The 13,120-nt window shown below is 32.2% G+C and overlaps 1 protein-coding gene across 8 annotated transcripts in view; it reads left to right on the top strand.

The window, feature by feature from the left end:
- LOC145265262 (kelch-like protein 5) overlaps positions 1–13,120 on the top strand; it is an 879,607-nt gene that overhangs the window by 770,867 nt on the left and 95,620 nt on the right. For all 8 annotated transcript variants that reach the window (XM_080121126.1, XM_080121076.1, XM_080121443.1 and 5 more), the window contains one exon: positions 2,994–3,310. In XM_080121126.1, coding sequence (XP_079977252.1) covers positions 2,994–3,310 — 317 coding nt within the window. The remainder of the gene's footprint in view (positions 1–2,993; positions 3,311–13,120) is intronic.

The raw sequence follows: 13,120 nt of genomic DNA, 5'->3' as shown, positions 1-13,120 counted from the left end.
GCAGATTAAATTTTGTAAATAAATCCTACTTTTTATTTATTCGTTCCATCCCAAAAAAAAAAAAAAAAAAAAGAAAACAAAAAACACCTGATTAAGAAAGCATATTTAATTATCAGAGTTGAGCAATATTATGTCCAGCAAATATATAATCGTTTTTGTTTTTTTATACTAGGCTGCTGGGAAATACAAAACAAAAAACATACTTGATACATAAACTATTGAATTTTTCTTCATTTTGATGGTATCAGAATATCTTTTATATACGAAAAAAAAAAAAAACTTATAATTATCTGCATGTGTGTGTTCAGCTAAAAGTGAGAAACTACACAAGATACGCTTACATCATCTGATTTAGTCTGACCTCGACATGGTTATGGTAAATAAAAAGTATTGTAATATTTATTCCTCACAGGTCACCAATTGAACTTTTATCTTCAAACCTCATCCTTTTTTTTTCTGTACATCTCCTTCCCTTTTCTCTCTAAAGGAAATATTTTAGGTGAATAGTTAAAATACAAATAAACTAGCAAATTTGGGAGTTGATTTTATTATAATTCTTAGATTTATCAGTTTCAGTAATATTCCTGGATGTATACGGCTATAATTATGTCTATACACCAGTTTCTTTTGTAATACCATCGCAGTTAAACAACATTAAGCCTGGCCAATGTTTAATGGATGATAACATGTGATCATCAGATGACTGACTGACTGACCATCCAATTGTAGACAAGTTTTAATGACTTGCATGGAAGTGCATTTTGGTGGCTGTTCAGACATCTGTTTGCTTGCAATTTTGTTTAGAAAAGCCATAGTTTATTTGAAGCAAAACTTTTACAGCTGGCCTTACAAATACCAACTCGCTCCAAAGAGACAAGTATTTTGTCAAGATACCATCCTGTCATAGTCGTCTGATAACTGAGGCACTGTAATTAGCTACTACCTATGGGAATAACGGGATTGTTTGATGAAGTTTACTACTCTAAATTCGCTGTGTTCTGTCTGTGCCTATGCATATAAACAGAATTACCTCTTGAAGTGTATGACTATTCGTCACTCACGGATAGTCATTTATTATGAAGAGGCTAGTGAAACAGCAAAATGGGTTATTTTACGGATCACATAGTGCTGACTGCATGGGGACCATTGGAGGACGCCGAAGAAGACTATCTTGGAAAGGTACTCTTTTGTATTAACCTCTGAACCCTATGTATACGCTGTATGTAATTAAAAAAAAAACCTGCGGTCAAAATAGAATGGAGGAATTCAGCGTCGACACTGCTTTAGCTGATAAACAGAGAAGGAAACCAAAAACTATTACTTTTTTGCTATGAAATAGAGATCCTTAATTATTTTTATAGCAAGAACACTGATGTTTGTCATTAGAACTGCCGCTGAGTTGATGAAGATATAACTTGTTCCTTGATTGCCCTTTTTATAATCTTGCTTACACTGATAAGGCCGTATAGTTATAGGATGTCAATTTGAGTACATTTATAGATTATTAATTAAATGCACCTGTGTGAGCCAATGATATAAGTTTTTGGATTAGCCTGAAATTAATGTTGTGTTTGCACTGTTTTAAAATCATGTAATTTGAGGAATAGGATTAGATATTTATATATCCTTATAGTAGATATCATGTATTTCGTATGTATATGTTAGAGTGAGCTTGTATGTATACGATTTGAATGTGTATACCTATATGTTCTGGTAAAGTGAAGATGTATATGCCTGTAAGGCAGCCTCTTCCAACTGGGTAGAGATAAACATCAAATGGATTTTTGCTATGTGGGAAAGAAAGCAAAGGGTAACCTAGATGCCGCCCCACTTGTTTACTTACTAGTGGTTCTTTTGGTGCAAGATGAACTTGTTATGTAAAATGAGGGAAAAGAGGTTTAGGTGACGCGGTACTATCTGCTCAAACAACCGACTTTTGTTGTTAATATTTTATTCACTTTTTAACATTTATTTTATGCCTGGGTTGATTTTCTTTTATGTTCAAGTTTGGTTTTTCTTTATTTACGTGCCTCCTCACAAGGTCAAAGTTGAACAAAAGATCAGTTTTTAATATGAACAAAATTTACATCCCCCAGAAGGGGCACTTACATTTGGCTGTTTTTACCCATAACCCTTTTTGTGCTGTTTTATGTTGAAATGAGATACCTGTTGTATGCAATTCATTTAACACCAACACTAATCAAAGGATGTTGAATGCAAACTCTATTTACTTATGCGCTCAGCCCTGTATATTACTATCATCTTACTTTATTTTAGAAATTAGAAAATAGGACATCGTCTTTGATTTTTAAAATACAAATACTGACCTCACATTATGATTAAAGAAAACAAAATTCAATAACAACATTGAATTCCTCATAAAATTTTACTCAAAGTTATATTAGATCTTGGTATAGGGCTTGGTTTTTAGTTGTATCCCAGGTAAGTGATAATTGGACTCCAGAAGATAATTTGACTGTCACTGAAATTCTTTGCAAATCTTTTTTACCTTTATTGAAACTAATTTACACGTTTTAATGGAATGTGCTCTGATTAACTCAAAGCACTTGCACCCCCTCAATGCAAACACTTCCAACAAACCCAACAAGCAGCAAAATTCCACCCCTACACAGTAGATAGCCCCAGATGCCGTAAAGCCTTCTATTCAAATAGCTTATTTTGAAATTCCCTCTCGTGTTCCTGCTTCCCCGACTGTACTGGCATACAGAAGTTCAAGTGTTATGTGGACAGATATCTCACTGCCCAACTCCCTACATAGTACTCCTGCAAATTTTGTCCCAAATAGTAGCATCTTACGACAAAATATCACTGTGCCTTGTTTGAGATGAAATGAAAGCTTAAAAAAATAAACATTTAAAATTCTATAAAAAAGAAACAAAGTTTTTCTCTCTCTTTGCTTGATTTATAGCTGTCTTTGCTACATCAAACTCTCTCTTTCTCTAAAAATTTGATATTATTTTTTTGTTTTGCAGGTACCTTGTAAATCATACCTATGCCAACTACCAAAGCAGCAGAATGGAGGAATACAGCGATGAATATCGCTCGATGAACCATTCTGAGCGTATGATGCACAAGATGGAGGATTACGTCGGCAAGCGTACCCTCTGCGATGTGACACTAATTGCCGGACAGAAACGCATTCCTGCTCATCGCCTTGTGCTCAGCGTGGCCTCCGATTATTTTGCAGCCATGTTCACGAATGACGTGAGGGAAGCAAAAATGGAGGAGGTAAAAATGAAGGATGTAGATGCAGAAGCTCTCAGTGCATTAGTACATTATGCATATACAGGTAAGAACTTTGGAATGGTTTTATTTTGCTATCAAACTCTTTTGGACGATTAAATTTTGTGAATAAATCCTACTTTGTTTTTTTTTTAAGAAATAAACTTTTGATTAAGAAAGCATATTTTATTATCAGAGTTGATCCTTATCCTTGAGTGGCCTCTGGGCCTTGATAATGTGGTGATGCCTTTGTAAAAAAAAAAAAAAAAAAAAAAAAAAAAAAATATTATGTCCGACAAATATTGAATCAGTTTTCTTAATACTAGGCTGCTTGGAAATACAAAGCAAACAAAAAACATACTTAATACATAAACTATTGAGCTTTTCTTAATTGTAATGGTAGCAGAATATCTGTTATATAAAAAAAGATTATAATTGTGTGTGTGTGTCCAGCTAAAAGTGAGAAACTACACAAGATACATCTACAAACCTTACATTATCTGATTTAATCTGACCATGACCTGTTTATGGTAAATAAAAAGCATTGTAATATTTATTCCTTTTAAGTCACCAATTGAATTTTTATCTTCAAATCTCACCCTTTTTTCTGTATATCTTCTTTCCTCTTTAAATTGAACAATTAAAATCTAAATAAACTAGTAAATTTGGGAGATGATTTCATTATTATTAGATTTATCAGCTTCAGTAATATTCCTGGATGTATATGGCTATAATTATGCCTCTACATGTTTCTTCTGTAATATCAAAATGATATAAATGGCCATTTTATCCCCAGATAATTTTTTTTTTCAATTTTAGATATTATACATACAGGATTACACTGATTAAAAAAAAACTGTGGGTGTTTGTTGTATATTTTTCAAGTTTCAGCTGAACATACAACCATTTTCTCTTTATATAATAACTATCAAGATTACCTGGCGCTACCCAGGGTTATACAAACAAAATAAAAGAGGTTAAAAAGTTTGTAACATTAACATATTAAAACTGATTATGGAGCCAAGGTACTTGAACTAGTCAATCTCCTCGAGGGTTTCTCCACCTGTGAAACATGGTAAATAAGAGTCTCTGACCAATGAAAACTTGAGGTGTTTGACCATCAGTGTTTATGTAGCATCCTCCGGGTTCGCTGGCAGCAATTCCTCTCCATTGTTGTAGTCCACACATGCTGCAAAACATCCTTAGTTTCCCAGTCCATACCCACAAGGCACCTTTGATGGTTTGACCACACTCTTCACCAACAGCCAGGTGATTTCATTCATGAAGCCATTACCCCGGCCCCACTCCAGAGCTGGAAGAAACATTGCAGTGGGCAGCTGAAGTCCTGGATCAAAACGGTGAAACAAAATGCCAAGCTGATTATGGGCTTTCACCTCTGCGATGTAGATCGCTGGAACTGCTCATGGCTACAGCAGCATAAAATCATCGGGTGTGGTCAGCCTCAGTTAAAGATGCGCTCAACTCAATAGGTGGATCCAGCTCAACTAATCCACAGTGATACCCGAACCAAGTGCAAGTTATATTAAAACTCCTATCTCTCCACGACTCAATCATTCTCTCTATTTTTTTTACTCTTTTCCTTGTTTTCGTTTTTCTACATCCCTCTCCCTAGTGTCTCTTTTACTTGCACCCAGCCTATTCTTCTCTCTTGTTTTAATGCATTGAAATTAACAATGTAAGTCAGTCACCTCTATTTTATAATATTGATAACAGTGGAAACGGCTGAAAAACCGAACTCCCCCTGATGAAACCCAACTCGGTTGACCCCAAATTCCCCCCCCCCCACAACAAATTTATAATTCATTCTAAATTTTAGATATCATTCATCCAGGGCGACGCTGATCAAAAGTATATCAACCTTCTGGGTATTTGTTTTGTAGTTTTGGACTTTCTAGCTGAACATATAAACATACTAACCTACAAACACAGACAACTGCCCATTATATAATAGATTCTGCTTGTCCTTCCTTTAGTTATAATGTTGCCATTTTGTATGTGCTAAATGAAAGGGTCATACTTTATCCCCACTTAACACCATAGTAGTTAATTTAAAGTTTGGAGCTAAGAAAGTTATTAACTAAAATTTGTATGAGAAAAAAAAAAAAAACGTAAAAATAAAACCAACAAATTACTTGTATTCTCTCATCTATTATTCTTCCATTTCATCGTATTTTGAAATTAAAAGTTGTAAAATTTCCATGTAAATATAGTTGTTAGAGGTTACTTTGCATTAATCTGCTTTCAAACTTAAGTGTAGATATAGTTTGAAAAATGTATGCTTATCTGTTGCGTTTCTAAGACAACCCCAACTCTTCTTCATATTATTTTTACTATATTAATATTTTTGTTTAAAATCCTATTTATGATGCAAATTTAATTTAATAAATAAATAAATGGCAACATATTGAAAATAATGTTTTAATTAGATTCATTATTTTTAACAAAAAAAAAAAAAACGATACACAAGAAGAAATTGAATTTTAAATTTAGAAAAACGAAAATGTATCCTTCTCTTTCATACACCATTTTGTTGTCAATATCGAAAATAATAAAATCTTGCATACAGTGTTTTTCTTTCTATCTCATAAGTCATCATGGAATTTTCAATATAATTGACGAAAAAAATTTACTAATTATGATTCCCCACTGTTCGTACTAATATATTTATATCAGTGAAGTTAAAAAAAAAAAAAAAGTTTCAGACTGGAAAGTTTAGCAAGTATGCATCCTTATAGACAGCAAAGAAAAAAAGAGAAAATGGTTCATTATGGAGATAGATTTGCTTCCTTAAATATTTGAAATGGATTCATACAAAGTTTTCTTTTTTTTGTTTTACTTGCTAATTTTCCGTAATTGAATGGATATATATATATTATTGATGGGACGATTCCAATATTTTCCCCGATTTCGATACAATTACCGATTCTTTCTACAATTACCAATTCTGATTCTTTTAAAAATATTTTAATATTAAACTATAAATGTTTTTTTTTTTTTTTTTAATATACTTGTGGGTAGGGGGAAACTATAGATTTAGTTTTATTGATAGTTAAAAATATATGATTATTATTTTATTATTAGTAATGAAAATTAAGTCTTAAAGACAAAAAAAAACAAAAACAAAAGAATCGTTTTAAGCATTGGGAAATTGATACAAATTCTTTGGATTCTGGTACCGATACTCCAAAAAGTTCTGTGTTTTCCAATTCATGATTCTGATTAATTGTCCCAACACTAATATATATATATATATATATATATATATATATATATATATACATACATACACACGGAGAAAGAAATTTCTCTTTGCTAAAGAGTGTGGGAATATAAAAATGTTTCCATAACTGTATTTCTTTACCTTCACTTTAGCATATGATTAACAAGAAGCTTTACATAAACTGTTTCGCTGTATCACAACTTGGTTTTGCCAGACAGGCAAATGTTTTAAGCTGAGATTGAAATCAGATCACTTTTCGACAGTCCAGGCTTCTATCCACTGTCATGAGGAAGAGAATTCTTACTATTTATATAAACGATATAAACTATCAAAGAGTGCTCTATTCATTTTTACAAAGAGCTTTGCATTCTATGTAATAGGAACTGACGATTTTCCTCATGAAAGTGCTCAATCCACAAGGGAAGGGGTGTCTACCAATAGATTATTCTACTGTGAGTATTGCCCATTTATATGTACCCATACAAGCCGAATAAATTTAGCAAAATAAAATATTCTTTTATGCAGATTCTTTTTCGGGATGTATTGCCTTTTAAGAACCTCTAGTGTTTCTTTTATATATGTATTTTTTTTTTCCTACTGTCTGAAGGCGGACGTTTCAGGCAATGTTAGATGTTTGAGGTTACTTTTCTCTGTCAGATTCTAAACAAATATATTTCGAGATTCTTGTCACCTAGCAGCAAGAAAAACTGATTTAACGATGCTGCAACAGTCTTCTGCATGAGTAATGTTTATTATTTATTGCCATGTTTGACACGAGAAGTCATAATTCTCTCCATTGCTTCTGCTTGTCTACAACGGCTTCAGTTATGATATTATTAGGGATGTGAGTAACCAATGGCTGAAATTGAGATGGATTTCCAAAACTGAGAACCCTTCTGGTGTCTGTATGTGGAAAAAAGGCAGAATAAAAGCGACTATTTTTCTAAACAACTCTAATCAATTTTGACTAATAAAGTCAAAGTTAAGAGAAAGACAAAATGTCTATCTGGGGGAAGGAAGGAACATAAAGTCATTCTTTGATGAAATTAGTCATTTAACTCCCCACCCTCATCATGGATTGTCTTCAATGTAAAATTAACATTTTGAGAGAGAACTGTCATGAGAGTGAAACTATGTATATATATATATATATATATATATGAGATTAAAAGAGATGTACAAAGAAAATTCACCCTTTTTCTTCCTGCTTTATCTCTCATGAGAACATGGGCATGCAACGCACACATAAGAATTCAGGGTATGTAAGACATTGCTTCTCAACTTACATCATTCCAATGAAATTAACAAAAAAAGTGTGTGTTTTTTGTGTACCCTTTCAAATTCACGGCAAATATGTTTGCAAACATTATGATTTTCGTTTTGTTTCTTTTGTAATTACTTGTATAAGAACATGTTTAGAGGAAAAATGTTTGCAAACTCCTTTAAACTCATGAGTAGTAACATCCTGAACCTAGGTAGGAACCCTGAACAAAAACACCTTAACACTACAGGAGTGGGTAGGTGATAGCGATATGTTGACCTTTATGCAGGAGTTTAGAGCAACGACATCTTGACCCTATCCAGAAGTATCTTATTATTTACTTTCTTTTCATGGCTTGTCATATTTTTAATTTCGTTTTCACGTCGTTGATACAAGAATAGATTGTGATAAAATAAGATTGAAAATAGTTATTGGAATACTGCAAGTTAACATTGACACTCGCTGATGTCTACGTATTACTTTTAAATAGAAATGTCTACATTGTTATAACACAGCTTTTCTTTTGTAAATAATACATTGTTCTGTTCATTTATTTACGAAAATGATGTGCATTTCCGTCGATTGTTAACAATTTCTAACAGAAAAAAAAAAGGGAATGAAAATTAACAAATAATTTAAATGTTACCAAAGACAAGAAAAGTTAGTTTTCTATTTAGCTGCCCATTTTTCTTTTCTTTTTTTTTTTTTTTTTTAATATTTTAAAGCACTTTTATTTACATTTTTTTTTTATTGATGCCTTCTGACAGATTTAAAAATGGCGCCTGACGAAGACGAAATTCGAAAATTACACAAAAACACAACAGTTGAAAATTTAATTTTCAACTATTGTTTTATTAGCTCTATATTTGTTTATTTTTCAATTTTTGAGCAGTTCTACAACATGAAGGTTTAACTTCAAATAAACTCAGAAGGCAACGAGAAAAAAAATTAGCAACAGTTATTTTATTTTTGTCACGTTAAGGTTTTCCATCTGCTACTTACATTTCGAATGTGAAATCACATTCTCAGTAATGTTTTGGAGAGAAAGGAACTATAGTTTAACAGCAATATATGTATATATATATATATATATCTCAATCCTTATTTAAGGAGCTCAATGTATTTATAGAGAATAAATGACAAAAAGTTATATTCCAAAATTCGTGATGTTGACCATCTTATAATTTATTCCTTTAATTCAGTTGACTTGTACGATTCTTGACAGTTTCTGTTTCGTAGCGCAAAATCAATCACTTAATTATTATATCAATCAGTGAATCTACTATGCCCTTAACTCATCAGATGAAATAGCAACAATCAATATTCAGTATAGCGTAATGGAAAAATATAAAGGTATTTGCAGCTTCTCTTCCAAATTTTGGATTTTAATCATGTCAAACACTTCATTTCCTTTTGATGGATTGATTGTTGCTATTTCTTCTGATGAGTTAAGGGCGAAGTAGATTCACTGATTGATATAATAATTAAGTGATTGATTTTGCACTACGAAACAGATACTGTCAAGAATTGTATGAGTCAACTGAATTAAAGGAATAAATTATAAGATGGTCAACATCACGAATTTTGGAATATAACTTTTTGTCATTTATTCTATATATATATATATATATATATATAGAATAAATGACAAAAAGTTATATTATATATATATATAGAATAAATGACAAAAAGTTATATATATATTAGCGATAAAGTTATTCCAATATTTTTCCTGATTCCGATGCAATTACCAATTCCATACTAAATTCTCAATTCTTTATCAATCTCTAAATATTTAACTATAAAATAGATATTTTCTCCCGATTACCATAACCACACATCTTAAATACGAATATATTTTCTCAAACATAAAAACATTTGTGAGGGAGTGATCTATACATTTTAGTTTTATTGGAAGTTTATTATTGTATTATTACTATCAACAGTGGATTTTTTTTAAAACAAATCAAATTAAAAAAAAAAAGAAGATAATTAAAAGAATCATTTTTGGCCTCAAAAAATAGGCCCAAATTTTTCCGATACCAATACCCCCAAAGTTCTGATTTTTCTAATTCCCAATTCTGATTAATCATCTCAACATTAATATATATATATATATATATATATATATATATATATAGAGAGAGAGAGAGAGAGAGAGAGAGAGAGAGAGAGAGATCGACTGTAGTTAAGGGTTACCCAAAAGCTCGTTTTTCATTGGCTACTATTGCAAGATTTAAAGGACACCACTTTTTTTCCCTTGGATTGCTCCACTTATTCTTGGTCCTTATGTATAATGCTGAGTGTTTAGCAAGAAAGCATCATTTTTTTTTTTTTTTTTTGTCGTTGGTATGATTCAATCATTGATTGAATCCCAGTTTCCTAATCTATGAGCAAACACTTTAACTATTATGTAAAATGGGTCAGTATAATTTTATATATTGCATTCAAATGCCCAGGAAATAAATTATCTCCAACATTATCAATAAGAAGTTTCTATATTTTTGTATTTCAGTTTTTAAACGTCTGAGAAAGTCTTTCTTCTCAGTTTAGAAAATAATAAGTGTTTTGTTTTCTTTATATATAAAAGAAATAAAAGGTTATTTTAAAGATTATATATATATATAAATATATATATATATAATTTACAAATATATTTTTTTTTTAACTGGAAACTCATAACAGCATAAATGATGAAAAATATAACAAACGCTAAACAATAAAAGAATGGGCAATATTAATGCATCGTAGGTGTGCAGCGTCCGATGCTGGTTGGGTGCTTTTATTCTTAGTGTTTACCAGCCAAAGTCGCAGACAACAAAGCCGACATCAAAGTGGGAAATATAAAAGAAACCTTTTAATGTAGGCAAGATTAATGAACCATTCTGTGTATTTATGACGGAAATGCCACAGTTGGTTGAAAACAGACAAATAATAGGAATAAAATAAAGACACTTACTTGACAAATAATAGGGATAAAATAAAGACAGAAACAAAACCCACATAAACCATATCTTATTGCAGCTAAGAAACAAAAGAATAATAAAATAAATAAAAATGATTTATATGGAAGTTATAATTCTGATATTAATGGTTCCTTATTGACTCGGGTGTCTACGTATTTCTTGGTTTTCAAGAGATTGCTGACCAATGATAATAAATGGCTTTGAGGTGTATTTACTTCCAAAGCAACCAAGTACAAAAAAGACTGTTTTAAAATGAAACTCTTTGTGTGTTTTTGTTTTCTATAGTAATGAATTCCTACTTAGCAAGGCCAGAAACCACTCGAGGTTAAGTGTTAATAAGATTGTCAGTTGGATTATGAACAATGAAAGGATTCAAAACGATGGGTGGAATCTAAAAAAAAAATTACTTTAGAAGATGACAACCAGTATTTGTTGACATTAGACTTGTAGGCAGCCATGTTGTAGCCTACAATCCTGTGCCAAGTTCTTGGAAATTCCATTTGGTTTTAGCTATCTTTTGTAGTGACAGTAATAAGTTGAATTCATGTAGATGTTTTCTAAAAAGAATCAGATATTGGAGCTGAGCCAAACAACTTCCTATGGAAATAACAATAAAATGGAGAAACATTAGCACCGTTTCTTTCTGTGAGATGTGCCGACAATACTCCAGCTTATGGTGTATCTGACTTTTAGATATGGACCGGATTGCTACATGTTTGGAGCAGATATAAAAATCGACACCAAGTTACTCAACGCTACTTGTAAAGATCAACATGTAGCATTTGTTCCTGCCTAGCCCGTTCCGAGGTCCCAACCCATGGATCAGAATCGTTTCATTCAGTTTAAGGATGCCACATTACCAGGCGTTACCTCTTACTCTTGAAGGAGGACTGGTTTATTGCTAGTAACCTGATGCACCGCTACTAAGGAATGCTGACTGGTTCAATTAGGGATAGTTTTCACCTATCAACAGTGTTCCTTAATTGAGGATTTTTCTGTCATATTAAACTGCATAAGCTATAAGTATTTTTCTATATACCGATCGTTTGCTGTTAGGAAATGAATTGGCAGAATCAGGAAAGATTTGTAGAAAATCTTGTTTAATCTATGTTTATGCAGCATATACACTTTATTGCGTTTTTCCTCTCATCATCAAGTTTTTTTGTGTTTTTTTTTTCTGTGCTGTTTTACCAACCGATTCAACTGTTGTACATGTCATGATTGATACTTGTAGGAAAGAGAGAAAAAAAGATGGTACAATTTGGATCATTTTGAAGATTTACCACAGAATATTTTCAAGTTAACATTTTTTAATTCTCTCTCCTCAGCATGCAAGGAAGAATTTGACAAATGACCATGAGGGAAATGACCCAAATTGTGGCATTAGGTCATAACAAGTTCTTCCACATCCAGAAAGTCATGTATATGTCTTGCCTTCGTTGTCCATCTGAAAAGCAATAGGATTGGCGTCTGTAATAATTCATTTTAATTTCAAACAACACACTACACAGCTACTCCATTGGAATCCTGAAAGGAAAACTTACGGAACTCCTCTTTAACAGCACCGCAATTCACACAAATAAATCTGAACTCAAATGTTTTCTCTCAGCTGTGAAACACTCAACTGTCTGTGCTCCCCAATTCATCCCTCTTAAAATAGCTATCCCCTCATATGCAAATGAATTCCACATATGAAAAAAAAATGCAATACCTGCACCCAACATGCTAAACAAGTGTGCTGCTGCTTTTGTGAGTAATTTCTTCTATTACACCCATCAAAGCAACTGCTCTTCAGTTTTAAGACGCTTCTCTATCATCCGTTGCCACATTCTTAGGAACTGTAAGAATTCATTTGAGATGCTCATCAACTCTATTGTAGCATCAGTCAAGAATTCTTTGTCTTCTGATCATAACAAATATCTTGTTTAGCAGGTATTTGTATTGTGTTGATAATCCATAATTGTGGCATAGTAGTTTTGTGTAGATGGTTTTCTTCTTAGAAATTAAAAACAACTACACCATTATTTGCTCTGAGTAGATTTATATCCTTTTACAGTATATATTAGTAGGATTCTCCTTGCCCGTTTCCAGCAGGAGAAATGGAGCAAGAACTCCAAATAAAATGCCAGGTTTTTGTTCAGATCTCACAAACTCAAGAAAATGTCACACTAACTTATTATGCGACATCAATTTCCTATATGCCATCATTCCATTTGACATGTTAACTTAAATTCCAATTTCAATTTCTAGTGGAAATTGTCTTTCTTTGGTAAAAAGCAGAGTCTAAGGTAGTAAACCCTGACAAAAATATCTGGTTTGGAGTCCCAAATTGTGAAGTACTGCAATACCTTTCTGGCAACTCCTACAACTGTGCTGGCTCCAACTGTATTGGCTTGCCTTTCATCGGAC

Source organism: Euprymna scolopes, chromosome 1 (assembly GCF_053919585.1).
Source record: "Euprymna scolopes isolate OS-2025 chromosome 1, ASM5391958v1, whole genome shotgun sequence".
Taxonomy (NCBI): domain Eukaryota; kingdom Metazoa; phylum Mollusca; class Cephalopoda; order Sepiida; family Sepiolidae; genus Euprymna; species Euprymna scolopes.
This window is presented reverse-complemented; position numbering and strand designations above follow the sequence as displayed.